Below are 27443 nucleotides of genomic sequence, written 5' to 3'. Positions count from 1 at the left end.
CATGAGGGCACCAGAGTCTGATTTTTGCTTTTCCATCTGATGGCCTAAAATGGATTTACTACTTTAGTACGATTAAAACACAAAATCAAAGAAATCGTTGCTTTAGATTCTTGCATGTGTTTGTTATGCCTCTTTTACACATTTGAAAGCGATGTACTCCTTAATAAATGCCTGAAAGGTCTGGCTCTATTTTACATGAGGAATTTTCAAAAGCCTCTTCCTTGCTAACGGAAAGAAAGGGGCGAAAAAAAATCCACAGTTGGAAGGACAATCCATCTTTTCCATCTTTGTTTTCTTTCTTTGAAATTGGACAAAATGTTCTGCATGGTGGCAAAATATCAATTACTTTATACCATCACAATTATTTGAAACCTTAATGTACAGTACAGTAAATCCTAATCTAAAAACAGACAGGAACACGCTTAAGAACCAAAAAAACCTCCATACTCAGAAGTACAAATGACAATAATGATCATCGTATACTTTTGAACCTCCAATGCTAGTTGTGTGTTGAGGACCTCTTACACTGGGCTGTTTTTTCCCTTAGAAATAAACATACATGCAATCATGTTACATCTTCTCATAGTGGAAAGCACAGAACTAGTTGTACACACACACACACACACACACACACACACACTCTGGTGGGAGGAGCTAAATCGCGCACTCGTGTTGTGAGAATGTCAGTTTCCCAAATACAGTGGACGGGGGTGTGTGTGCGCGTGCGTGCGTGCGCGTGAGTGTGAACGCGTTGGCTCAAAGGAAGAGTTCCTCCAGAAGGGCACGCAAGGGGTAAGTCACCCGTCCTCTCTCCTACCTTCACCGGGCAGCAGCGCTGCGTAAGCCGCCTCGGGTGGACGTGAAACCCCCCCCCCCAACGCGCGTGTCCACGTCGCGCGTGGTCGTGTGTCGCAGAGCGAAGTGGCTTCGCAGAGCTTCGCCGAGCGAACCACGCTGAGGTCCCCGCTTAGCTCGTTTCTTCCTCTCCCCTCGCGACGCGTACGTACCAGTGAGTCACCACGTCTGGTTGGTTGGTTGTCGAATGGCGCCGCTACAAGTAACACGAGACACACGTCGAACGGCTCGTTCGGTCCCTGCGGTCCGCGCATTAAACATCTGCCTCGTAGCAGGAGACTCGGTGCTTCGTTTTGGTGCGAAAGTGTCTAAAGTTGGGCTGAAGGGAAAGCGACGTCTCTGTGGCCATTGCACCGGCAGAGCAGTGGGACGCTGCCACGTGAGGATGATTTTACACGTTGTGACACAGCGACACTGGACGCGCTCTTATTTAATCGCCAAGTTTTGAGGAAAACATCACCACCGTAGTTCACTGGTCCAGGGCTCCCACGCACCTGGATGGACGTGTCCCCGGAGGTCCAGCTCGCTCTCCTGACCCTGCTGGACCTGGAGGAGTTCTCCAAAAGTTGATCCTCAAAAAGATCCCCAACAGTGGTTAGGCACATGATGGTGTTTTCATAGGGAGGCTTTCATGGGCTGGTACCTGGAGGACGGGGTCACTTCACTGATGCAGGTTTAATGGATTCCATCGCTAAACAACAGCCTTTTTACTTTGTTGAGGACAAGGAAAAAGTGAAGAAAAAGCTCTTTTGCATGGTGCAAAGGAGTCTAATGCTCAGATCAACACTCCGCATAGAGCGCTATTTAAAAAGTCCAACATGCAGGCAGAGGGAACAGAGGGGCCATGTTCTGCTCCCTCTCTCTGTTTTCATATTTCATTAGCAGGTCCGGCAGCATGTAGCATCACCTTCAATTCAGCGCACTGACAGCGCCTGTCTGCTGCCTTTAGTGATTACAGGCTTCAGGGGACAGGTAATCAGGTCACGGTTACTCTGTCCCTCCGTCACACACCGCTGAGACCGCACACGGGACGGAAGAACTCTCCCATGTCCACCACGTCGTCCCCGTCTCCTCTGGAGCGGGTGGACTTTCATTTAGTGGCGGAGCAATGAAACATTAAGGATAAACATCCCAGTTGTGTTAGTGCGTGTGTGTCTTTGTCTGTTCCCATGTTGACACTATGTAACTGAAGCTTTTGGTTTATATATATATGTGAATATTGAAATCATTTTATAGCTAACTTTACAGCTATCCACATCATTTAGTAACACTGGGGTGAAACCCAGAATATCTTGTGTTTTATTGTTCGGAAATTGAAGAGCTGTAACTTACACATAAGGGTATTGAGTTTATCACAAGCGCCATTTGCCTAAATAGTGAACTGCAGAGTTTACATGTTAGTGTCTCAAATAATATGGCATTTTCAAAGCTAAAGATTGATACTTGTAAATGGGTATTTCACAAGTAAAAATATCTGAAGACCTCCATTACACATGCAGTGAAACGGTTCGGGTTGGAACACATTGCAGCAGTCAGCAAGAAGTGATGCAAGAAGATGCATACCAGGAATTAAAGAAATATAAAAAGCCTTAATCTCAGTCGGAAAATGTCACTTTCGTGTCAGCTTTACATGAATGGACATGTGGATGTTGTGTAAATAAGCGACCACTCGCCCACCCTGGCAGGCAGTTGGGTTCCTGCCATGTCCTTTCCCTCCTAGTGTCCCTAATGATATAATATTTGGGGCCATGCGCCAAACAGAAATAGCAACACTTCTGAAGGGAAGACTTTTTTGCCCCGCACACTGGAGAAATAGAAGCTTCACTGTGTGTGTGTGTGTGTGTGCATTTTACCGAGGGGGCTATTTCGAGTCCTCCGTGACCAACTGACGGACTTTTTTTTCTTTTTTTGCTAGTCAATTACACGGCCTGCTTTAGCGGGGCACGAGCTAACGCGGGCCGCTCCTGTGCGGACTAATGCATTTCTCATCCGCTTTGATTGGCCGTGGCGAGGCCTGGCGAGGCGATGACACGCAGCATCACACACGGCCGAGAGGACCAGAGGTTCCGATGACTCCTCTGTGTGCGGAGGCGTGTCGTCGGGGGCTTGGAACCGGTCCGGGCTGATGTGATCAGAGAGCAGCAGAGGCTCATTAGTTCGCCCCGCCGCACTTTATGTCTTTTAATGAAATCACGCGTTGGAATATCCCCCTGCTTTTTGACGTGGTTTTAGAGACATTATAACATCTGTTTGGGAAAAAAGACTGTTGTTTTCATCACACCCTGAAATGTGGCTTCATCCTTCCTTCAGACAAACACTCGATGTGTAATGGTCATCACTTTCCATCTTTTGTCAATTAAAAAGCTCATCATCTCACAAAATTTCACCATTTTTTCTGTTGTACTTGCTAATGAAAAGAAATAGATTTGGTAACTAACGCTTCTGATGTCCTTATTTTTCCTTCCAGAATCTGCAGGAGAAGCTGCTGTATGTAACATTGCCTCTCATACCCGTCCTCTGCGTTTGAGGCTGAAGAAGAGTCTACAGTCAGGACACATAACTAACAGTGTCAGGTAATATATATTCAATACAATCATGCAGCATTCCTCTAGGAAATTTATTCCAGCAGCTCTTACAAAACCCAACCCAGCTGTCCGTCACCCAATGCCAAAACTGATTTCTGGCGCTACTTGGGCTGTATTTTTTTCTCTATAACTATGATTTCATTTACAGTGTTATACAATCACAGTTTCAGTTGAAGAAAATAAGCTACAGTGAGCACAGCACAGGCTATTTACTGAGTGCATCATGCAACTCTGGTCCTCCTCATTCAAATGACCTGCAGACCGTGTTGAGGGGTCAGGGGAAATATAAAAGTTATTTTATGTGTATCTGAAATTGCAATTGTGTTTTCCGTGTTGAGCAATGCCTTCCTAGCGGAGGCATCTGTTGACGTTCTCTCCTGTGGCTGCGTTTTCTGGAAGAGCTCCTAACCGGTCGGGCTTGAGAACCGTGGGACGCCGGGTAATCAGGCCCGAGCTGCTCCTTCCAAACCAGCCAAACATCTGGCTGCCTGCGGTTTGACCGGCTGGGCCACACACACACACACACACACACACACACACACACACGTGTTTGATGCTAAAAACGCCGCAGAGGAGCTCAGAAATTACACTCGATAAACACAGAAATCCAATAGAACAATTTCCAAATATTAGCTTTGCCATCTTTCTTCCTGCAGCCTTATGAAACGGCCCTTGTTGCTCAGGGCAAACGGGGGCCTCCTGCCCGCTGCCAAGTCAAACACCAATGTCCGGTCGATGGAAGCGTGGCGCGGCTTAATTAAACCCGGTGTTGACGTTGCACGTACGGGCTGCAGACCGGAGAGGCGCTTGGGTCTCCTGAGAGTCCGGACTCTGTTCTTCATGGGGCCAACACTTCCTTGAAGCTGCTTGTGCACGGAGGCGCTCTCACTGCCAGCCGAGTTGAGCAGACTCTGTTCTTCACTTTGAACTTTTAAATAGGGTCGCAACACTCCCAAATACGGGTAACGGGACCCCTGGAATACCCTCCAGTAGAACAGCTAGAAGGCAACTCTGATTAAATACAGGCTTAGCTTCATTTTTCTTAGTTTGGACATCATAAGGATACTGTACTTCATCTTTCATTCACTAGTTTTGTTACGTGGAGACTTGCTGTGCTTTAGAAAAAAAGAGTTCTGACACTTATGTGATAGTGGTTCGGCTAATTGACTTAATCTCTTCACTGCCGCTGGTTTATTACATGTGGGACGGTCAGTGGGGATTCATATCAGGTCTTTAACAATATGGCGGCGTGGTGAAGTCAGCTTGCCTCGCTGTGGCCTGGCTGTTCATGTGGATGTTCATTTCCCACAGAAGCAGCCAGTGTGACCTCACACATGGCTTTCAGCAATTAAACACCTCGATCCCAGGTATCAATATCTCCTCTCATGCCAGCAAGAGAAATGAATGCGAGTAAATGCACACGACTCCCTAATTCCTCCTCCAGGAAAGTCCGCTACAACAGCTGCTAACAAAATCGACGCGTTTGTGAAATCCCTTGCGAGCGGCATTTCTTGATCCTGCGGATGCGGCGCTGATGTGCGACTGATACGAGGCCAACGTGTGAGGAATGACTTTAAGAACCGCTTCAACTGACCTCTACTTGTCCTGTGCATAACCCACCTTGAAAAAATGTCCATGGTTTATCCAGTGTGTGTGTGTGTGTGTGTGTGTGCATATGTAGGCGCGGGGGATTGGATTTTTCTTAAAGGACCCTCAGGATAGAGGCCTCAGATCTACTTTCCGTAGCTTCACAACATTAAAAGGATGATATTGCTTTGCTGAAAGCACAGAATTTCAATGAGAGGAAGGAAAAAACAGAAATGTTTAAGAATTCATTATAATATCATTTATTAGATCAAAGGCTGGAGATACTTTTCCGTGTGCGAACGCTCCTGCAGCGAGCAGCAGAGACGATTTACAGAAAGTATGTATTTGTGTGACTGTACCGTAGAAATAGTGCTTTACTCTCTAGGTTGATAAATAAGTTTACCCTCTTTAGCAAAATTCTATATATATATATATATATATATATATTAATATTTATTTATTTTAGTATTTGGTCTTGCTGAGCCCTCTTTATGATGTAATGAATCCTGCTTCATACAGTCTCAGTAACGCAGCATTTCATCGGCGGGGCACGATATTGAAATTGCACAGTGTTGGAAGTCGGGCTGGAGAACAATTAGTGTTTTTTACGAAAGGAACAGAGAGTAATGTTTTACAGGGCAGCTTGTCTTTCCATCTGCGTTGCAGGCATGACATCAGCGTCTCTTTGTTGAGACAGGAAAATCTTATCCCACTACCACTGTCATAAAAGCAACACAATAATGAAATGACATCACAGCAGGCCGGTAATTAAATGAGCCCACTGCTGTCCTGGAGTCTTTACGAGGCCGTGTGAACGCAGCACGCTGGAGGAGTGCAGCCCACAAGCTACGGGCTCGTTGAGTGTGACATTTAACTCATTTATCCCAGTTTCTTTTGCCCCGCCATGGATGTAAACACACAGACACACACTCTCGTCTCCTCATCGTCCCTGGCACTTACATCAGCCTCTTGGTTTGCTAAATGACTCGGGGAGTCAGGGTGGCATGGCAGATGACACTTTAAGTCGTCTAATCTCCGTGGCCTTCGGCCCGGCGTTAAATGTGCTGCTCGAGGAGGATGAGTTTAATTAATACATCTCGGGCAAAAACTCATTAGCTCAGTGACCTGCAAAGCAGCGCAGGGCGGCATCGACACTCAGGCCCGTGCGGTCCCAGAGGCCGGCCCGTCTCACGCCGATGGATTAATCGCGGTCCGAGCCTGGCAGCAGACAAGCGGCAGCACTCGGATTCTTTGCTCCTGTCTCGCCACAAAGCGAGAAACACGCCGTAGAGGACGTGTTTGCGGTTGACTTTACGGAGCCTCTGGTTTTGTCACTGCACATTGTTACAAGGAGGCTCATTTGCAGTTTGCTGCGCTGCGTAGCGACGCCGGCTTTAACTTCCGCTTTTTAGAGGATTGTGTATTGTGCCGGAGCATCATTTGCATTTGAAAAATGCTAATTTCATCGCCGCTCCTTTTAAGTAGCTGTAACTCCATTATGTTTTTACATAAATTGTCATTCGCTTTCCTTGCATCAAAGAAAAGTAATATTCACAACTGGGAGTGTGGGGAGGGTCGGTATTAAACACTTCAGACGGCACACAAGCCTGATCTCACTCCACCTCCCTTGGGGAGCAGGTCCACAACATCTCCCGCCTGTTTACCATGAGTACGCCCCCCCCAAGAACTTTCAGAAAACTCCACTCCAACTTCAAAGAATTTCCAGGACTTGCGGGGGAGAAGAATCTTCTATCAGTCCGCCTGGTTGTGCCTCGAGCAAGAGAGCAACTCTCTCTCTCTCTCCCTCCCTCTCTCTCTCTCTCTCTCTCTCTCTCCCTTCCGATGGAAACGATGCAAATAAGATGCTAAAGGAAGAAGGACGAGACGGAGCAAAAAAGAGATGAGCGCAGCTGCAGGGGCGGTGAGGAATGTGAATAAGTAAATGCAATCAGTGACACCTCGGCTGTGACCACACAGAAAAGCCTCCCATCACCGTGGTCGTTTTGGCGGCGACAATAAGGCCAACTTCAACGATCGACCCGGCAAGAAGGATGTTGATGGCTCGCATATTGGAAACAGTGGTTCTTTTACTGCTGGGGTTTATCCAGTGGAGCGTGCTGGGCAGCAGCAGCGTGACGCCTCATTGATTCCCCGTTGGAGGGACTGGAGCAGAGGTCATGCGGGGTCAACGCAATTAGAGATGAACCCGTGGTCATTATGAGGAGGAGGGATGAAAGGGTCGCCAATTACTCTGTGCCGCTTTGTACTGAAAACAACCTGGCGCTGTTCAGGCTCAGCATGATTTAACCTTCAGCAGCTCTGGCTGTTTATTCTTCACATGGAGGAGGTGGGGTTGTTAATTAATGCTCATGAAGTGTTTTCTTTTTAGATATTAGATTTAAATTGGATGTTTTCACACTTATTGTTGACCCCATTTATTGGAGTTTATTGGTGTCATCTGGGCAAAAGGGGAAATGTTTGGTACTGTGTGTGATACAAACTATTTACTGAATAACATATCCCTGAGATTTAAACACTTTAAAGTCTTGATATTCTTGGTCATTGTTCCAATTCCTCATACTTATCATTTCTCACAAATGAAGAGGATAGGAATGACGACGCGCTTGCAGCCTGCACCATGACGGATGGAGGTGACATACAACTAGAGGCATCACTAGAAGCTGTCAATATATCAGTTAATATGGAGCTATTCACATCTATATTTAAAAACGTAGTCTTTGTGTAAGCAGGGCGTATTTGAGTTCAAGGACAGGGCTCTGAGGGCATGACCAACAAATAAGAAACCAATGAGTCACGCTCATTGAAAGTGATCTCTAATGTACAGGGATGGGGAAACAAACATGATGAAGTACTCACTAATCGTGAGACTAAAATCTTGGCGTTATATGAAAGTGTTTCTTTGATATCTTGGGAAATTGGCTTCCTAGCTGAGAGTCGGGCTGTCTTCAGCTAACCAACCCCTGGCTCTAGTTGCATGTGGATATGAGTGTATTGATCTCATCAACTAAGCAAGTGCAGTGCTTTCAGCCTGCCATAAGCGTACTACTACTGAACGTGGTCATAGGGTACATCACATGACCGTTTTACCCAATTGAGAAGAAAACATGTTTATTTTCTGCTCATTATGCAGTTATTTACAATAAAATTGCTGGACTGAAACCCAGCTGCATAAACAACAATGGGTGGCATATTGCTTTTGTATAAGCATAACGGATATGAAATCCTGTGCAATCCAACCTTAGAAAAGTGTGTTTCACACCCTCACAAAGCGCGGTCACGCTTCCAAAGAGCCGCAGGAATTGGATTTCATGGGTGAGATGAAGAGAAGCGTATTTGGCTGTGAGGTTCGCTCTGGGGGCTTAGCACTTCTTGTTAGGACTACGTCCAGAGAGGCGGGGGGGGGGGGGGGGGGTATTTTTTTAAGTTAAAGAAAGGCGATGAAAAGGTCAGAGCCAAATACAGATTAGAAAGGGCTGTTTTCATTGATGTCAGGCCTTTCAGGAAATTAGAAAAACAATTTACCTGAATATCTGGAATAATAATCGTTTGAAATTGTTTATATTTGAATCGAATACTATATGATTAAATCCAATGAAAATCCAACGGATTCATCCAGTCATGTGATGCACATGAAAGATCATATTTTTACTCCAAAGTGCAAGATACTTGAAAATAGTATCAGTATCAGTATTTAGTCCCGAATGGGAGGCGTAAAGCATCGCTCCACATCACTCTGAAACCCGATTCGCAGATGTCTGGTCAAAGAGAGAAATTTGGTTCATCTGTATATTATTTTTAATGCATGTTGTTTGTGTTCAAGGTTCCATTTCTCACCAACATTATACATAGTAAAGCACTCATAGGACAGCACTGGTAGACTTTCACATCTACAGGCTTAGTGTCATCTGTACGAAGAAAAAAAGTCTCAACTCATTAAGTGGCAGCCTAAGCAGCAGCAGTAGCCCTTAAATGAGTTTCTGGCATTAGCAGCACTAGCAGCCTAGTGTCAGTCACCCAGTTTCAGCTTTTCAAACTCAAAGAAGTTTTGATTCCTATGATTATTGTGAGTTTTATTGCCAAAACCAGCAGATCAACACATTATTATCAATAAGGAGATATGAAACCCCTATTAGAATGTCAGAGAGGTGCAAGAAAACCCTTCTGCTTTTCAAGGAAGTTCCTAGAACTCACTATAGAGTTATTTTACATTGCTACAAGGATTTGGCTTCCTCAAACTTAGACCAACACAAAAATGAGTTCAACTGAACCAGCAGCCAAGAAAATCCACTGCTCTTTTTTCCTCATAGAAAAAGCAGCACGTGAGAGTGGTGGCAAGGTTTTTCTTTTGATCTTTTTTTCAAAATACTTGTATCTTGCCCTCAAATCATCCCGATTGTAAAACAGATAAATCGTGTTTGCAGTGCGTGCCCTGCTCTGACCCCGCGGGGTCAGCTGGGATGGAACTCAAAGGGTTCGAGAGGATAGCGCGCAGCATCTTGCAAACCAATAGACATTAAATCCAAGGACAAACATAATGTAATATTTGTCCTATAAAATGACTGTTTTAAATGCACTTCAAATCAACATGGGATTTACTCTTTCATTTCATTTATTGAACAAATCTAAAACTACATTCATCTGCTCTATGAGTGTTTTCTGCGACTGGCACTCGTTTTGATTATTTCTTTTATCTAACACGGCGGTTGTTTCAATCGGCAAATAATCACCACTTTACTCCCACTGGCGCATGACAAACGCGACCCTGTGAGCTGCTTCGGCTGTGGGGGGGGTTTGGTGGCATCCACATGCTGCAGTAATCCAGTGAGGGTTAGGATAAAGCCCGGCTTCGCCTCGCTCTCTGCCTCCTCCCAGATCAGATGAGATTATGACGGAGCTAAGGAGCTCTGGGCTAAGGACTCAGGGCTCAGAAACGCAGAGGGCTGAGGAGGAGAGGGACACAGCAGGTGGGCCGTCCTTCAGGAGGAGGAGGGAGCACGAGACCAGAGGCAAGTTCACTGCAGGCTGCCCGCACTGCACGTTCGTGTTGCCGCACGAGACTGAGTGTTGCTGTGGAGGAGAGTTTGGAGCCCGCTAGACAAGGTGTGTGTGTCTGTCTGTGTGTGTGTGTCTGTGTGTGTCTGTGTGAGATGAAGTAGATTTGACTCTTGTGGTTTTTCATCTTGACAGCGTGCTTTTCAGTCCGCTTTGGTGTGTTTAATGGGAATCAAATATTGAGAGATTAAATTCCAAAGCAAAAGACTCGTGAGGCCCAAAAGGCGCTTTGGAAGGACTCTGAAGGGAAGAGAGCGAGTGACGCTCTGGTTTGTGCGGTGCTTGTGGCTCGTGCCGTTTGTGGGTGGGAAACCTCGAAGAGATCAAGTCTTTGTTGCTGGAATTCAAGTCCTGCTGGTTGATCAGTGAACCTTGGTACACCCCACGCCCTCCTGGGGAGCGCCCTGCTGTCAAGTGAAATGAGGCAGATCCAACCGGTCCAGCCATTGCACGTTTGACCAGAGTAAGAAAATGTCTCCAGCAAACAGCGCTGAGTAAATTCTGAGTGAATTTTCTCCTGGTGCAACAAACCTCTGACCCGTTCACCTAAAAGTCAAGCCTCTATGAACACGCACCATCGGATTTAAATGTACTCGCTGAATATTGTGCCATTGTTTATGTCTCCGTGTCACTCTTTTTCAGCGAGCCATGCCAAACTGATCCCGGAGTGGCACAGTCGACAGTGGCACTATGTGTTAAGGATTGCCGGTTTCCTGGAGCCCGCTGATCATCTTCTTCAGCTGTTAGAGGAAATTATTTTGGCAATGGGGAGGAAGAAGATCCAGATCACCCGCATCGTAGATGAGAGGAACCGACAGGTCAGTGTTTCCTTCCTCCCGTCCTCCTGGCTCATCCCATCTTAATTGTATACTCATTCAAAGCCCAACACAACGGTGCCAATGAGCAGCAGGTGTTAACCTGCAGGGGAACAGAAAGGTGTGCGCCAGGCAAAGAGTAGATTAAATCACAGGACATCTTTCTCTTCTCCATAGTTTCTTTACATCGCAATTAGTCGTTTGTACCTACATTAATGCTCTTAAGCAACAAGCTCGACTTGATAAAAGTGGGCGGGGGGAGATTCGAGAGAGAGAAAAATATTCATGGATGCGCAAGTATTGAAAGGTTCATGAACACTTTGTAAAAGGTATCCCTCAAGGAGCCTTCTGTGGACTCCTAAAGATCCACGGAAGCCGTTTTCCTTTGGAGAGTGCAGCGGTCACAGCTGGTGGCGAGGACGGTAATTTGGGGTTAGCTGGGTCCGCCCGGCACCCTGTCATTAGCAGGGTGGGTCAGCGTTCGGGGCACACAGTGGCCTTCTCTCCTCGGCGTCGCCTCGCGCGGCCACACTGCTGCCCACTGGAATCCCTCTCTGTCTGTCTGCTCTATATATATATATATATATATATATCAGCCCAACAGCACAACACATACCAGCCTGTCTGGGAGCCAGGCTCACACTCTGGAAATAGGGATGTGGCTGAAAAATAAATATCTGGGATGATGTTTGCATTTGATCTCTGGTTGTCTTGGCACGAGCCCTTTTGGATCGACACTGCTCTGGCTGTCGGGTTTGCATCGACGGAGCCTGCTGTATATTTAGCTCCTTGCACGCTATTTTAAGAAGTTGGCTTGTGTCCTTGTTTTATCTTTTAAGCGCATCGAGTTTGTTCAGCTGGTTTTCCCCTTTCCTCCACTATCACACTACTAGTCTGTTACACAGCATGCAGAATATATTATCACGACAGTAGAAGAATGCATCGGCCATCTAACAGCCATCAGCCGTCATAGATGTGTTCTGAAAGAGGAACAAGGCAGCTGTGTTATCTCTCTTCACAGAAATGTATTTGCAAGTCATGCTCAAGAAATAATGAACATCATTTAAAACATGTTCTATCAACACAAATTAACTGTAAAAGATGTATAAAAGAAACTCTTTTACGGTTACTCCCCTTGAAATTATGGTGAGAACTGTGACGTACATTTTACCGCTATCCTCTAATCTAGTTACTTTAATGAGATGCAGCATTTACTCTGTGACTACTACTACTGTTCCAATTGCTTCTGGCATTCGAGCAAATGTTCAGCTCGGTTGAACGTGAACTTTTTCTGGCAGTCGGATGCAGCCCTTGCCCCATAACTAGAACATGTGATGTTGAAGGAGCTCCAAGGACACTTTTTGAAAACAAATTAAACCGCACTGGACACAAAATGGGACATTATGTCACCTCCATTGGGGAAATGTTTTCAGAAAATATACTTTTATTGCCAGTATAGGAGACTAAATCACTGAACAGCACATTTCTTTTTCAATGTGGCTTTCAGTGCTATGAAGTAAAAAAAAGCCACAGTGCTATCTTGCACATAATGGTACCCTTCCTGAAGTGAAGAACGCTGCAATGAATGAATTAAACCTTTATTGGCCCTTTGGGAATTTGCATTACTCAAATAGCATTAAAGACTATCGCAAGGTCATCAACAATTGACTCAATCATTTAGGCAGAACATAGACTTTTTGAAAAAGTAAAACAAAAAGAGGATTGAGTGTAAACTTAGTGTTCTCCGCCTTCAGGTGGCAGGAACATTTTATGTACACATTTTTGCAGAATCTGAAATTGTAGCCCTTTGTTGCGTGGGGGACGTAACACCCTTATTAGTATTTATACTTCATGTTCATTTTCCATAGTTAACCCCCTGTTCATCCACCTCTTCTGAGCTTTGAGCAAATACCTGAGCAACCACTCTGCAGCTAACCGCAGGAGCAACACTCGCTCACTGCATCCCTGGGAGTCTTAAAGGTGGCGTGAGAATGTGTGAAGGCGGCTTCTAGATACGCGACCAAATGAGTCAGCGTTGCAGAGGCCATGATGGAAGAAACGCGTACACAGATGACTGCACACAGAAAGAATACCTCTGTGACCTGTGTGCTGCAGACACCTCAGTGTAGTCTTTTGGTTGAGGTGTGTTTCATGGTTTCGGTGTCAGTGTGGTTTGGATCATTTTAGATGTCACAATGCGATATAATACTGTAAGCTTAACTAATATCTTTTTGTTTCCTATTGTCCAAGAAAAGTTCTATTGACTTCATGTGGACTTTCAACAAAATGATGATCAATGCTGATGGTGATCATTGAGAGAGGGCAAACGTTACTCAGTTGCTTTCTCCACCCAATCGGCCCAACAACTAAGTGAATGGCATTCTTCTCCACCCTCCCTCCTCCTCCTCCTCCTCCTCCTCCTCCTCCTCCTCCTCCTCCTGTGTGAATCACTTCTCCCACACGACAAGGGTCTGTCAGCAACTGGCTGTGTGTCACGGGGTCATTTGGTTTTGTGTTGGTAACTCGCGCTTCCTCTGTATTTATTGGCTCATGGTCAGTGGTTCTGGGTAAAAAACCCACAGCAGCCAAAGCCCTTTGGTTCTGTTTATATGTATGAGTACATGTTTGATTCATGTATGAAATATATGAGTAATGAGTACCTGAAAGGACCCTGTAGCTTATTCCTCCAGTTAGAATGTGTTATTGTGTCTTCAACCATTATGTCTGCATTGTTAAAATAATGGTGTCTTCTCTGGTCAAGGACAGCTCAGAATTTGCTTCAGATCAAATAAAATGAAGAGAAAAAAATAGGAAGAATATGCAGATGAGGATATTCTCATAGCCGCATTCTGGCTTCAAAAGACTTTTAAAATGCAATCAGCAATTCATGTCTTTTTTCCTCATCTATGTTGCTCTCCTTGTATATGAACCATTGGTCTTTGTCGGTTGAACCTGTGCCACTGAACAAGGACTAAGAATAAAAATGAAATGATCCCAATTGATCATCACTCCACCCAGAGGAAGGGAGCACGTGTTTGAAGAAAACCAAACCAATCCGTGGTCTCTGTTTTTCTAGGTGACTTTCATGAAGAGGAAGTTCGGCCTGATGAAGAAGGCGTACGAGCTGAGCGTTCTGTGCGACTGTGAGATCGCCCTCATCATCTTCAACAGCTCCAACAAGCTGTTCCAGTACGCCAGCACTGACATGGACAAAGTGCTGCTCAAGTACACCGAGTACAACGAGCCGCACGAGAGCCGGACCAACGCTGACATTGTGGAGGTGAGTGGCACCTCACTGCAGGTCGTCTCCGTCCCTTGCTGTCATGGGGTTAGGGGTTGGGGGGGGCGGGGGGGTTAGGGTTGGGGTGAAGTCTGAGCTGGAGACAAGATGTCGGTGGTCTTATGAAACCTGCTATGCTTTTGCACTGGGTGTAAATAGTGAGAGCCAGCTAAATGCTAATATGCTAACCGTTGCATTCGACAACCTGTCTTTTCTTCACTCTTGCAAAATGCAAGAAAATAAATGATTATCTGATAGCTCAGAAGAGCCCACTGAGGCCATGGGGGGGGGGGTGTTTTGTTGGTAGAAAGATGTTTATCTCAAAAGTGTAACCACAGAGGACTCTGCGGTCGTCGCTACTCGGTGCTGTTCGACCACTTTTCAAATTTGGGGAAGTAGAAAATACATTTGAAAGATATCTATAAGATGTTTTCTTTTTCTTTGAGGCAACACATAAATAGGGAAGCTGAGGGGAAAAGCGTACTAGCGGCTGCTTTTTGTTGTGCCCATTTAAATGACTCCATAGTCATGATTTCAATATTGACCAAATAAATCCTAATCATGGTTTATACCAGAATGAAGCCCAAAATAGACTTAACATCATGGATTCGCAATAAATAGATCAAACACTCCCATTAGGTTGGTCCTCCAACTTTGGGTTATGCAAATCACCTGTGAGACGGTTTATTGTTGCGTTAACACGCGGCCGACGTTGATGCTTTCAGTGATAACATCCAGCGCCTGGTTGCATCGTGGTCCCGTCCTCTGCAGCTGCCATCAATAATGACCCTCCATCGTGACTCAGGTTGTGGCTGTTTACCTGAGCTTCTAATGCGTGTTTGCCTCACCGAGAGCCTTCATCTGCTGCTCTTACACACACACACACACACACACACACACACACACACACACACACACACACACACACACACACACACACACACACACAGACTGTCAAATTCAAAAAGGCCCCTTCAGTGTTGGAGTTTATTTTTGGAGGATGCCGGCATGTTTTCCAGCTTCTTTCTGCATTCCCCCGGCATCTTCTCCCGTTTGGATCTAACGTGGTTTCATACAACTTTGGTGTTACTGAGAAAAATAGTCAGACCCCTGTTAACGACTGTTAAATGCTAAATTCATCCTCTTAAATGTGCTGATGGTAGTGGTTGAGGTTGGTAACACGGATCATTAAAATGTCCCATAATGATTGTAAATGGCATACTGGTGTGTGTCCTCCTGCTTTAGTGGACCACTAGCAGGCACCTGTGTCGGCTCTGTAGGCCAATAACCCGGCTCGATTTGCCTGCTTTAAGCCTCATTTGTTTTTGTTTTGTTTTTCTACACATACAGACAGGCTGCTTAAAACAAAGTCTGGACAGTGAGAGCTCCCTCTTTTACATATCGGTCGGTCCATTCGCGACATTGAAGAGTGAAATTTGAATATGTGTAAAGTAATAAGCCGCTGGCTGCGACAGACCTCTTGTGTCCTGGAGGAGGGCAGAAAGCTTCTTTGGAATCATTGTCATGGTTGGATAGGACGCCATGTTTGCTGATCTCTCTGGTGCAGCCACTTAAACAGCCCACTGGTACGTCGCACATGCAGCACGCACTCTGTCACCTCCAGTTTTCCTCGAGCGAATGGCAGCAGAGTATTGGACCTTTCCATCGCGCCACCGGCTGACATCTGAGAGGCAAAGACGCCTCGGCTCTTAACGCAGCTGTCAGTGTTTGTCACACAACAGAGAAACTCATCGCTAAGCAGCTTGAAGATGTTCATACAAGATGTCACTTTCTCTCACATGGTCACTTTTCTTAATCCCAATTCTTTGTGTGGGAAACCCATGACAACTTTGATTTAACTACACGATTGTGTATTATTTTTTCTTTCTCGGGTTCACAAGACTGGGTTTATTGCATATTCCTCTGATCCTCTGTATTGGTGTTTCAGTCATAAACTGTTTTAATTTGGAGGTGGAAATGTATCGCATTGATATTTAACGATTTATTAGCAAAACAGAGGAGGAGATACAGCGGCATAGCGCAATGGCCCCTCAGGCAAAAGCAGATGCCAAGAAAACGTATTTTTTAAATGGTTTTGAGCGCTGACGGTCAGCCAACCACACTGAGGGATTACTTTTGTCATAATAATCAGACGGGTCTGCGTGGCAGCAGAGTTTCAGGAACAACAGAGCGGCCCGTCCAAGGTATGCAGCGCAGCCATCTCGCCCCGCGGAGCCCCGGGATCAAAGAGAACCAAAACAGGAGGAGACAACTGAAGCCTGTCAAATATGACAGGATCCTTCATTTAAATCAAAAAAATGAGAAAGCAATAGAGACCGCTTGGACACAGGGTTTAGAAGCATCTCAAACACAACTGCGCCTTTTCTATTTGTAGCCCACAGGACAATCTCCAGGCTGGAAAAGACTCTCCAGGGAAAGGGTGTGTGTGTGTGGGGCGGGGGGGCTTATTTTTATCTTTGATGCAGCCCTTACAGCAACAAGACATCACCCTCTCACATGTTGATGATCCACATGCCTGCGGGGGGGCCCTGAAGCCCCCGTTGACATTGGAGACGATAAGGAGACGATCTCTCCTCTCCTCCCCTCAGATCCTCTAGCAGTCACTCAGAGATAGTCGCCGGTGGCCAGACGTGACGCAGAGGTTCAGTGTGGCCCGGTGGCTCCTGGGACAAATGCACCCTCCCCCCCCCCCCCCCCCCGGGAGAACTCTGCGCCCCTTACTGTCGGCTCTCTTAAGGGACAACGGCTGTTCAAAGGCCAACGTTTAAGCTGCCTGAGAACTGTGTGAAACATTTATGGACACAGGAGTGATCACATGACCGCTAACAGCCGCCCCCCCCCCCTCCCTTTTGGTTGAAAGGTCGGGCAGAGTTCACGCTTGAATCAGAACGTTCATAAAGCCCTGGTGCTGAGCAAAGCAAAGCAAAAAATGTCCCTGTCATAAAGGGGGGGCTGATTTCTCCACACGTCCTGAATGTCAGTCCTTAGGCGTGGAATACCTCCGCTGTGCAGCTGCTTGGCTCACTGTATCGTTTACTGTATTCTTGCAGGGTTTTTACAAGTTTTGATTGCAATCAGTCAGCCAGATGGCGATCGGTGCCACATGTTTTCCTGTTGCAAAAGTGACCGTAACCGTTGGTTACCGCTTTTTGTGGTTGTTTCCTTTGGTACTTTTTTGCGTAGGAACAAATAATAATAAATAATAAAAAAGTTGTCCTGCGTTAAACGAGCTGAACAAACACGGTGTGTGTCCTGACTCAAACTGCCCCCCCCCCCCCCCCCCCCCCCCCCCCTCATGTTCATGGGGGTGTGCAGATTTCCAGCCGTAGCATTGAGCGAGGTCTCTCCTCGTGATCACCTGTTGTTTAAATGTAGTTTCAGGCCCGCGGTGAAAAATAGACCCGCAAGTGTGTGTTTCAAAGCTGCTAATGAGCCCCGGCGTCTGGGAATGTCGTGCCCGTGTCCGTCCGTCCTTTTCACGCTATGACGTGTAATGTAATGAGGAGCAGAGACGAGATGCTGGATACCAGAGGAGTGATGTCAGTATGATTTGATTTTTTTGTACTGGAGTCCAGGTGCTTTAAATTTACCTCCCTCAACTCAGCCGTCCATGTTCTAAAGTAGTTGCCTCAGCCTAATCGTTCTAAACCACCTGAACGGCTTGATTTAGTCTACAATGGGAATAGCATATGTTTCTTGTAATGGGACGCATTTCATATTTTGAGTCATTTCACTTTTTGTATAAAAGTAAGTAAATAATGTGCATTCCTTTCTTTGGACTCAACAGTTGTTGTACTTTCATATCAACAATGTCCTTTGTACCGAGCCCCTGACTTCGCCATCCAAGCCTTTTAGCGTTGCAACGTACCAACAAGGAGCCAAATAGAGAAATGAACTTAACGGCAGCGTGATGAAAATATAAGTGTGGCATTCGTTGGTGTGCCTTCGATCTGGCTTCTTCACATATCCATAGCAACCACCTCGGTTGTGCCCTAAAAACGATTTCAATTGGGATGTTGTTGAAAATGAATATGCTAAGAATGACAACTGCACACAAATGTGTAATAGGATGAAACGAGGAAGCGATGGACTGGTTGGCGGTGATTCTGCTCATCAGCAGGACTGCGGCCTGTTCATTCCATCCTCTACAGATTTGTTTGTGCTAATGAATCGGATCGGAGGGCTTTTCCTCTCTGTGGTGCTCAGGGGACATTAACACACAACGTTTTGCCTTTTATTTCTCTGTCTATCCGCCCTACACAAATAGAAACACCCAAGCAAACCAAAGTTGTTTCAGGTTTGCTTTAAAGAAGATCTGCTTAGTCCAGTCCATTGTGTCTTAAAAGGAATATTAATGGTGTTGTGTGCAGAGGATGAATATATTTTTTCAATGTAGGAACCAATTGGACATTGAATTTAGAAATTTAGCCATATTTTTGTGCTGTTTCACAAAATATTTGCAATATACCAACACCACAAATCCTACTACAGGCATTATACTTTCAATTCCAGAGAAATGAGAGACTTCATGTGGAAAAACACAGATCCCTAGTGTTCATAAGCTGTGGGTCAAAGGCACATTCTAATTCTTTTCCATCATGAGGAATTAATAAAGATTTCATGGATATGTGAATCATAATAACAATCTGCTGTATGGTGATTTCTGAAGTGCTCTCAGTAGAAAGCTCACCACTCTCTGGGGAAAGTGCGGTTTTATAATGAATGTCAACTACAGGCCACTGTAAGCTGTGCCAAACAGCTATGGATGTTTGTGCCACCTCAACGCCTCACGCCGTGTGTGTGTTCCACCCGCAGGCCCTGAACAAGAAGGAGCACCGAGGCTGTGACAGCCCCGATGCGGACGCCTCCTACGTCCTCACGCCCCACACCGAGGAGAAGTACAAGAAGATCAATGAGGAGTTTGACAACATGATGAAGAGTCATAAAATTGTGAGTCGCACCGTAGTTTATTGCGTACACCCAGAATGCCCCAAAGCACCTTTTTGATTATTAATGCTGGACGTCTCTTAAGAGACTTTAACCCGCTGGCATCTGCCCCACTGGACCATCTGAATGCTTATTCCTGTTCTTTTAGTCCCTGTTCTTTTAGTCCCTATCATGAAATGTTACATTTATGTCGGTCAGTAGTTGATCACATAAACACCTGGTCAAACAAACACAGACATAGAACACAGGAATGGATTCTGGTTGATTATCAAGAACTGTGCTCATCTATCCATTCCAGACCCCGGGCCCTCCACAGCAGAACTTCATGCATGGCAGCATGTCGTACAGCCCCGGAGGAGGAGGAGGTGGGGGTGGAGGAGGAGGAGAGACCTCCCATGCTTTAGCTGCAGCCACAGCAGCTCTGGCCGACAGTGGGATCCTCTCCTCACCTCACACCCACCTCCACAGGAACATGAACCCCCCACAGAGACCTCCCAGCACTGGGAACACAGGTGTGTGTGTGTGTGTGTGTGTTTGTGTGTTTTTGTCTGGAGGGGAGTGAGGATTTTAGGAGGAGCAACAACTGTGACCCAAACCCACCGTGGGGAGTTAGGACTGGAGTAGTTCCCACAAGAATAACGACCAGCGAAAGCAATTACAAAATCTCTGTCCTGAAGGGGCTTGTATGTGAACATTGTTCCCTCCAGTGATAAATGGCCCCTTTGGCTGATTTAGTTTATGTACAACGATGAAAAAGACAAAACGGATGATGATGATGACGATGATGATGATGATTGAGAAAACAACGACCAGCAAAACCAGTTTCTTTGGATTCTCATCAGTGGTTAGACAGTACAAAGAGATGAATAATAATCAGTGTGTGTGTGTGTGTGTGTGTGTGTGTGTGTTTCTGTGTGTGTGTGTGTGTGTGTCTATCCTTAGGTGGCCTGCAGAGCAGTTCTAATATGGCTCTGCAGAACGGGTCTGGACCAGTTGGTATGTATCTTACAGGAGTCATGCAAACCCACTGTGACACACAAACTTCACCCCTGAGCCGCTCCATCACCATCAGAACTTAGATGTAGTCTGACATTTTATGAACCAAGACGGTTCTAATCATTAGACAGTTTTCAGAGAAAAGGTCAGAGGCAGATCTGAACGATGTCATACCTTAGAACACATTAGAACATCTGTCACAGTGATTCTATGGGCATAGCAGCTTACATGGTCAATCTGACCTTTAACCTTCTCACGGTGGTTTTGTCTCTGAACGCTGTCATCTAGGATCTCCTCTCCTCACACGCTCTGTACTCAGCATCTTCCCTGATGGAGGTTTATCTGCTATGAACTCTCTCCCTCTGTTATATTTTTTTGTTTTACAGTGTACTTATTATTTATTTATATTCATGCTGTCAAATTAAGACTATGTTAATCTGTGATCATCTTGACAAAACTAGCCTGTAAATCAAACCAAAAACATTTACTTGCTAATGGAACCGTTTGGGGGGAAAAAAAATAACCACGGTAGATTGAAGTGGTTGAACTGGCCTGAGAGGAAATTCACTTTCTTGTATCCATCAGGACCTTAGCATGTTATCAAATAGAGCAGACCCTGGTACTATGGTACTAAACATAGAGACACACAATCAACCCCAACCCCTGTATATGTATCCTCCAAAGAAGCAAAGAGTCACACTCTTTGCCATCTGCAGCTCAGATGACAGGTAAATGTATCATTACAAACCAAAAGGCTTAAATCCTAGCGGAGGCCTCGTTGGTGTTTTTCCAGTCCAGAGGCTGCTGTGTCTTTTGTCACTAGTCTACGTCAGATGTAATTATCTTTTCTGTTGGAAATTGAACGATCGCCACAAACCTCCTACAGACTACCCAGCCTGTCATCTTTGTGGTGTCCCTCCCAGTGCAGCATGTCTCAAAGGAGCACTGCCATTATGTAATGTCAGAAGCCAGAAAAGATCAATTATTCATTATTTTCTCCTGTATAATATATAGCTGTACTTTCTTCATTCTCCACTCAGCCTGCTAGTGGACAGGGTGACATAATGGATCTTGTATGCTCCTTCTGGATCTACATTCTAAAGCTCCAAATATTTCTAAATGTAGGTGTGTTGTCTCTGAAATGTGACATTACACATGGAGGCTCCTAAACCCGGTTCTTTGGGGGCGAGCAGGGTGCATGGAGTAGAGAGGTTTGACTCCCGTCTGTCCCATGGCTCCCGGAGCGTGACACTCAGCCCCACAACACGTTGCCTCCATCTCTTCTGAAACCTCCTCGTACTTCTATGTTTCTGTGTTCAGTGAACGGTTTTGTGGACTCGCCTGGTGGAGGCAGCTTGGCGAAACTCATCTCGCCCAAATCTCCTTCTCCTCTTCCACATCTGGGGAACAACCTGGTCCCTACCAGCCACAAGACAGACCTCCGAATGGTCATCCCTCAGTCCAAAGGCCTGATGCAATCATTGGTAAGTGTGTGTGTGTGTGGGGGGGGGGAGGGAGGGGGTTGTTCATGATCTTAACACTCACTAAATCTTAATGGCAGGGAGTTATGATCAATATTTTTTCCAAACTCTTTGGATAGTTTTATGGGTGGCCACTAGAGGGCAGCCAATCGCGGGAAGAAGTCCACATATTTGGTACAACAAACCTCGTTTTTGGGGTTTACCAGGAACCCGTTTTTGGATGCAACAAAAAGGGGCTTAAAATATGTTAGAGTTGCTCAGTAACTTTTTATTAGTTGGACATCATCTGGACCAGATGGTTGTTTTGTGTCAAGAGGAAGCCACTGTTTTCTCAACTAGATCTCTTTGTTCCACGCATGAATATTGTCAAATAACTGCTTGTGGGATAAAAAAAATAAGCTCCAGGCATCAGTGCTACAACCAGTAAGTGTTCTTACACACAGACAACTCCCAGACAGGAACAACGTGGTGGAAGCGACCTGTCAATCATAAGGTAGACCGGCCCTAGAGCTTAGCCTGGCTTATCAACTATTAGTTGGAACCATCATTTATGAAATTACCAGTATATAGTTTTTACTGATGGCCATTAGACATCAAGTTCAAGGCTCCTCAGCATTGGCTCCACTTTTCAGACCTGCAGGTTGCCGCCTGTTAATACTTAATAAATGCGCCTTATTTTGGCTGTATTGTTTATATTAGCTTTCAGTCTTCTCCCTTTTTTATGGGTGAGTTGCTACACTTTACAGCACTTTTACCACCACTAACGGAGAAACTGTCTGGCACGTATTATTTTTATATTATGGAGGTGCCTTGATCTCTGTAGCCTGCTCCATTAATTGCAGAAAGACCACAAGTTCAGTTTGTACTTTTTATGTGTGTGTGTGTGTGTTTTTATTTCTTTACACACACCAGGTCACCACTGTTCACAGAGACTGACAGCTCCCCGTGTTCTTTTGCCAAATTGAGTTGATTGTATCAGAAAGAACATTCTGAAGGAGTCGAGTGATGCATGTTGGCTGGGTGAATCCTGTCATTTACATTATACGACTGATGATATTTCAAGTCGGCTGCCAACTCCTCCATTTAAAGAGAGAGCCGAGCCTCGAGCCAGGTAAACAGAACCAGAACCAGACCAACTCAAATCTAGAAATAATATGCTGGTACACGATATACTGTATAGACCCCTAAAACAGTGGTGTGGGAAGCGACTCGTGGCCCTGGAGAGTGTCGAAGGAGTCTTTCTCCCTTCAGCCTGTGCATTCAGCCACTGAGCCGGCCTATTCAAGTTATTGATCTGCCCTTAACTCCCTTACTGTTGCCCTCCCCTCCCACACTGTGCTCAAGCACGATGTACCGATTAGCAAACAATGGGAAAAGAAGGATTTACTATTGTAAACGTACGCTTTCATTTCTCTGCTGGCTTCATCCTGCAGTGATCCTTCAGTGAAAGGACAGCTGCTGTTATTTCTCCTGCTATCTCTTTTTTATATACAAGAGATAGATAAACATTCCAAAACTGAAAACCCGTCTGATGTAATCTTTACAGTCTTTCCATTGAAACCGATTTAGGTGCAGTCATTAGTATTAATAAAATGTGACTTAATTTTAGGTGAAGAAGTTCTGAATACACACCCTTTCATGTTCACACCGTCTCTACAGAATTGATTATTACATATTTGTAAACCATCATAATATGAACAGCCATCCGGTTTTCAGCATCAGGTAGCAGTCAGCAGTCTTTTTCTCTTGTGTAACAGTATTAAATACCAGCTTTTAAGTGTTGACATGTGGCGCGCAGTTGGAAAATGCAACAGAACCGTAAACACCCGCATGCTAATATTTCCACTAGGTTCAAACCGACAAGAGGGGGTAGCTGCTCAGATGATGTGACGCGTGTTTGTTTCTGCTTTTCATTCAGTTCTGTGGAAGATGTCGAGTTGCGGTCAGATAGCAACTCATCTGTTTGATGTTTTGAAACTGCCTTTGACTTCCTCCTCTGTGATGTGTGATCATGCTGTGTGAACTGTCTCTGTGTTTGCACACACAGGCTACAACTCTTTTGCAGGGTTTTTTTGTTCTTTAAGGCAACTTGCATTGATACTGGAGGAGGGCAGATTCCTTCATAGTCCTCATGTGTTAACCATCCAACAGTGTTGGCCCAAACTTGGATTCTAGTGCTCGGATACCACAGATGAGAAGGAAGCACAATGTAAAGTTCCTGTTGGGTGTTTTTTCAAGCTTGTTGGTTTTCGGTATGTTTCAGTTAGTTAACCCACTATCTGTGCGTGTAGGCGTGTGCGCAGCAACCAATGACCTCATACTGGGTGATGTCATTGCTGACATTATCGGGCCGGAGCGGCAGCAGCAACACAAAAGCTCCAATGAGTGTTAGAAATGTGTCACGTTACAGAGCAGCCTTGGCAGCATGAAGTGTGCCAAACCAAAATGGGTTGGAACTTAATTTGAGACTGGGACTGATTACGAATGAATTGCCTGCTAGTATTTTCTTTTCTAGTAATTGTTAAAACACTCAATCAAGTAAATTAGCACCCAGGATGCAGTAGAATGCCTGCTCACGAGAACTTAATAAGACAAGTATAATAAGATTACACAAGTTGGGGGCATTCTGGGAAATAAATGAAATAAAAACTTGAGTGAAAGCACATTTTTAGATTATGCCTCCGGTGTTTGATTTCTCATTTTTATTTGAAGGTGAAGTGCTTCTCTGATGTCTACTGACATCATGTGGTTGAAGTGGGGCATCACAGAGCTGGTTCTGCTGCATGCCATCACTGTACAACACAGCTGCTAACAAGGGTGGAAAAAAGAGACTCTGATTGTTAACCTGTGTGTGTGTGTGTGTGCGTGTGTGTGCGTGTGTGTGTGTGTGTATTCCAGGGTAACCAGAGGCAGACTCAGTCCCCCCCGGTGGTCTCTGTTAACACACCCAGCCTGCCTCACCAGAGTCTGGTGTACTGCGGCATCAGCTCCGCCTACAACAACGGTACCCGATGAGGATTTTTTGAATTTGTGCAGTGTTGCTGTCAGCAGTGTCCCCGAGACATTGCAATGTAGTTGTTTTACTTGCTGTGTATTATTCCAACACATTTAATGGAACCCCTCGGTGTGCCGCCATGCTCCCGTGTCGCCTCTCAGATTACTCGCTGAGCAGTGCCGAGCTGCCGGGCTTCGGCTCCCCTGCGGGTCTCTCTTTGGGCTCCATGACAGCCTGGCAGCACCAGCTGGGCTCACTGGGGTAAGTACCAGACACAGTGAGCCTTTCTCCCCTGATTACCGATAACATGTTCACGGATTCACAGGTCAACCCGTCAATTCACACAAGAGTAAAATAGCTTGAGACATAAAGGGCAGGAAACGGATAAAGTGCATGAGACAACAGAGACGTGAGGTGACAAAGGGTTCAGACTCAGCTATACGTAGGACATTGTGTGATGCAGGACAAGCCACTGGCTGCTTTACACTGACGGGTTCAGTGGTGGAGTTTGTATTCAGATCTTTGACTTAAATTAAAGAAGCAATGTGACACTGTAAGGGATCTCTAGAAGAAATGATTAAAACCTCTGAGGGAAGTTATCAAATCTTTGCGAATGCATTAATGTGGCCGTGGTTACGCAGGTTTTTGTGAAAGTTGAAGCACAATCTAATATTGATTCACTGAAAATGAATATTAATATCTTATTAGCTCATCATACACGCACAGTGGTGTGGTATTTAGCGTGGCCCCCTACAGCAAGAGGGTCCTCGCTCCGTCTCCACCCTGTGAGGAGTCTGCACGTTCTCCCTGTGTCTCAATGTGGGCTCCAATGTACTCCAGCCCCGTGTGAAGGATAAGCAGCTTTGGAGATGACTGACTGACTGGTGTTTTATTTGGGAAATATTTTGTTCTTAACCAGAGTGCCTCTTACATAATAAACACTTTGCCTTTTGATAGTAGTGAAACTCAAACTTCAATTGTGAAATGAAAATGCTGAAAATAAGTACAAGTACCACAAATGTGCAAATGCCTGAGAAAATATTCCACCAGAAACTCCATACTAGCCAACCAGATAACAGGCCGGTGAGTTGGACCGGCAGGTGACACCCCCCAACCCCCCCCCCCCCTTTCACCGCCTTCAAGCATCCTCTGCCTCTGTTCCTCCTTCTCTAAAGGTCTGGAAACACCAACGTCTCCATCAGCTCCAGCTCCAACCACCACCTCAACATCAAAGCCGAGCCAATCTCCCCACCCCGCGACCACCTCAGCCAATCAGGGTACATGACCCAGGCTCACGCCCCTCCCCATCCCCTGTCGTCCACCAGAGCAGAGATGGGAAGGTCTCCTGCAGACAGCGTCAGCTCCTCCTGCAGCTCCCACGAGGGCGGCAGCGACCGGGAGGAGCAGCAGCGGCTGGACTTCCTCGCGCTCCCCACGAGCCGCTCGGAGGGCCGGGAGACTCCGGCGGTCAAACGAATGCGGATGGACAGCTGGGTGACATAGACGCCTCGCCGGGGGGAACGCAGGAGGGACGCTGTTAATGCAAAATTACGTGTGGATTGATGTGTTCTGTTATTTCTATTCAGTTCTTTTTTTTTTGTCAAATTATTTCAGAAGGTTCGAGCAAAAATACCGAATCCGTCCAAATCATCTTCCAGAAAACACAACATGTCGTCCTTTTCTAACATACATCATTCAAGCATCACAGACTTTTATTGTGGGTCCACATTGCAGTACATTCTGTCCTGTGACCATCCCGTGGGAAGCAGCGCTGTGAAGCAGTGAAGGGCTTCTGGATGTTTCCCACTGCGTAGCACCCTCCATTCATTTCTGATCTTCTCAGGGATTGAACAAGTCTAACATGAAAGCAATACTCCCTCACCATCATAGAACCATATATTTATATCAGCCAAAGCCGTATGCTGTGTTTGTTTTTATGTTGTGCACAAAATAAGACAATAATTCATTCAGAGATCAACGGAAGCAATGGACGCTTGTTCTGTATGTGCTATCCAAATATGTCGTTATTGTTTTGTACATACTCTCTTTAATATATATATATAAATATATATCTCACTTTTGGTGTAACTATATGTCGTTGGTCTTCCCATTGCATCGGCCTGGCTCAAACATGACTCCTCCAACTGACTTTACAAAGGTCTATTTATGTGGATTCCAACAGTTATTGATGGTCTTTTCTTCTCAAGTGTTTCTTGATGTTTCACCTGTATTGTGAAATAAACGAAAGGGAAGTGCACTCTAGAAAATATTTTGTTACGGTCCTAACAAATCTAGGTCTTCATATATTGTTTTACTATAAAATTCAAAAGTAGCAATAAAAAGTGGTAAAACTTCTGCAGGTTTGAACAATGGCATGAGAAGAAATCTGCTTTATTGATTACAGAAGGGATGTTGTGTCACATTCACAGCAGTGAAACACCCAAGTGGAAAGTTGCAGTTACGTAATGTACATTTGTACATGAGCGTACTTCCTCTAATGTTTATGTAAAGGTGCAATGAAGTTATTAAACTTAAAGATGCAAACAAAACATTTGAACAAAAGTTCATGAGTACAGGGTTGGGACGCGTTTTTCACTTCAATGCATGGTTTTTATAATAAAGATAAAGACAATTGAAATGTAAGAGAGTAAAGGCATAGGTTGGAGAAATAAAATGACCTAAGGGTTCTTTGAAATGAGTATTTACTGTGAGGAAATGGAACGATGCAACGCATGTGGTGAGGAGTGCAAAAGCTGCAACTAACCACAGCTTGAAGTGAACGACAAAAGAGCAGCGCATTCCCTCGAG

General features: G+C 45.3%; 1 protein-coding gene across 1 annotated transcript; it reads left to right on the top strand.

Annotated features, from left to right (window-relative positions):
* The first annotated feature begins 673 nt into the window (after window positions 1-673).
* LOC119198947 (myocyte-specific enhancer factor 2A-like) lies at window positions 674-27295 on the top strand. The gene is made up of 11 exons (XM_037456573.2): window positions 674-792; window positions 3323-3428; window positions 10743-10918; window positions 13992-14195; window positions 19032-19166; window positions 19462-19675; window positions 20106-20159; window positions 21480-21643; window positions 24539-24644; window positions 24797-24896; window positions 25811-27295. Exons 3-11 carry the CDS (start codon window positions 10865-10867, stop codon window positions 26136-26138), a joined length of 1359 nt encoding a protein of 452 aa, XP_037312470.2. The 5' UTR covers window positions 674-792; window positions 3323-3428; window positions 10743-10864; the 3' UTR covers window positions 26139-27295.
* The last annotated feature ends 148 nt before the right edge of the window (window positions 27296-27443 follow it).

Source organism: Pungitius pungitius, chromosome 4 (genome assembly GCF_949316345.1).
Source record: "Pungitius pungitius chromosome 4, fPunPun2.1, whole genome shotgun sequence".
In the NCBI taxonomy this organism is placed as follows: Eukaryota; Metazoa; Chordata; class Actinopteri; order Perciformes; family Gasterosteidae; genus Pungitius; species Pungitius pungitius.
Note: the sequence above shows the minus strand (reverse complement) of the source record. Positions and strands in the feature narration are given on the sequence as shown.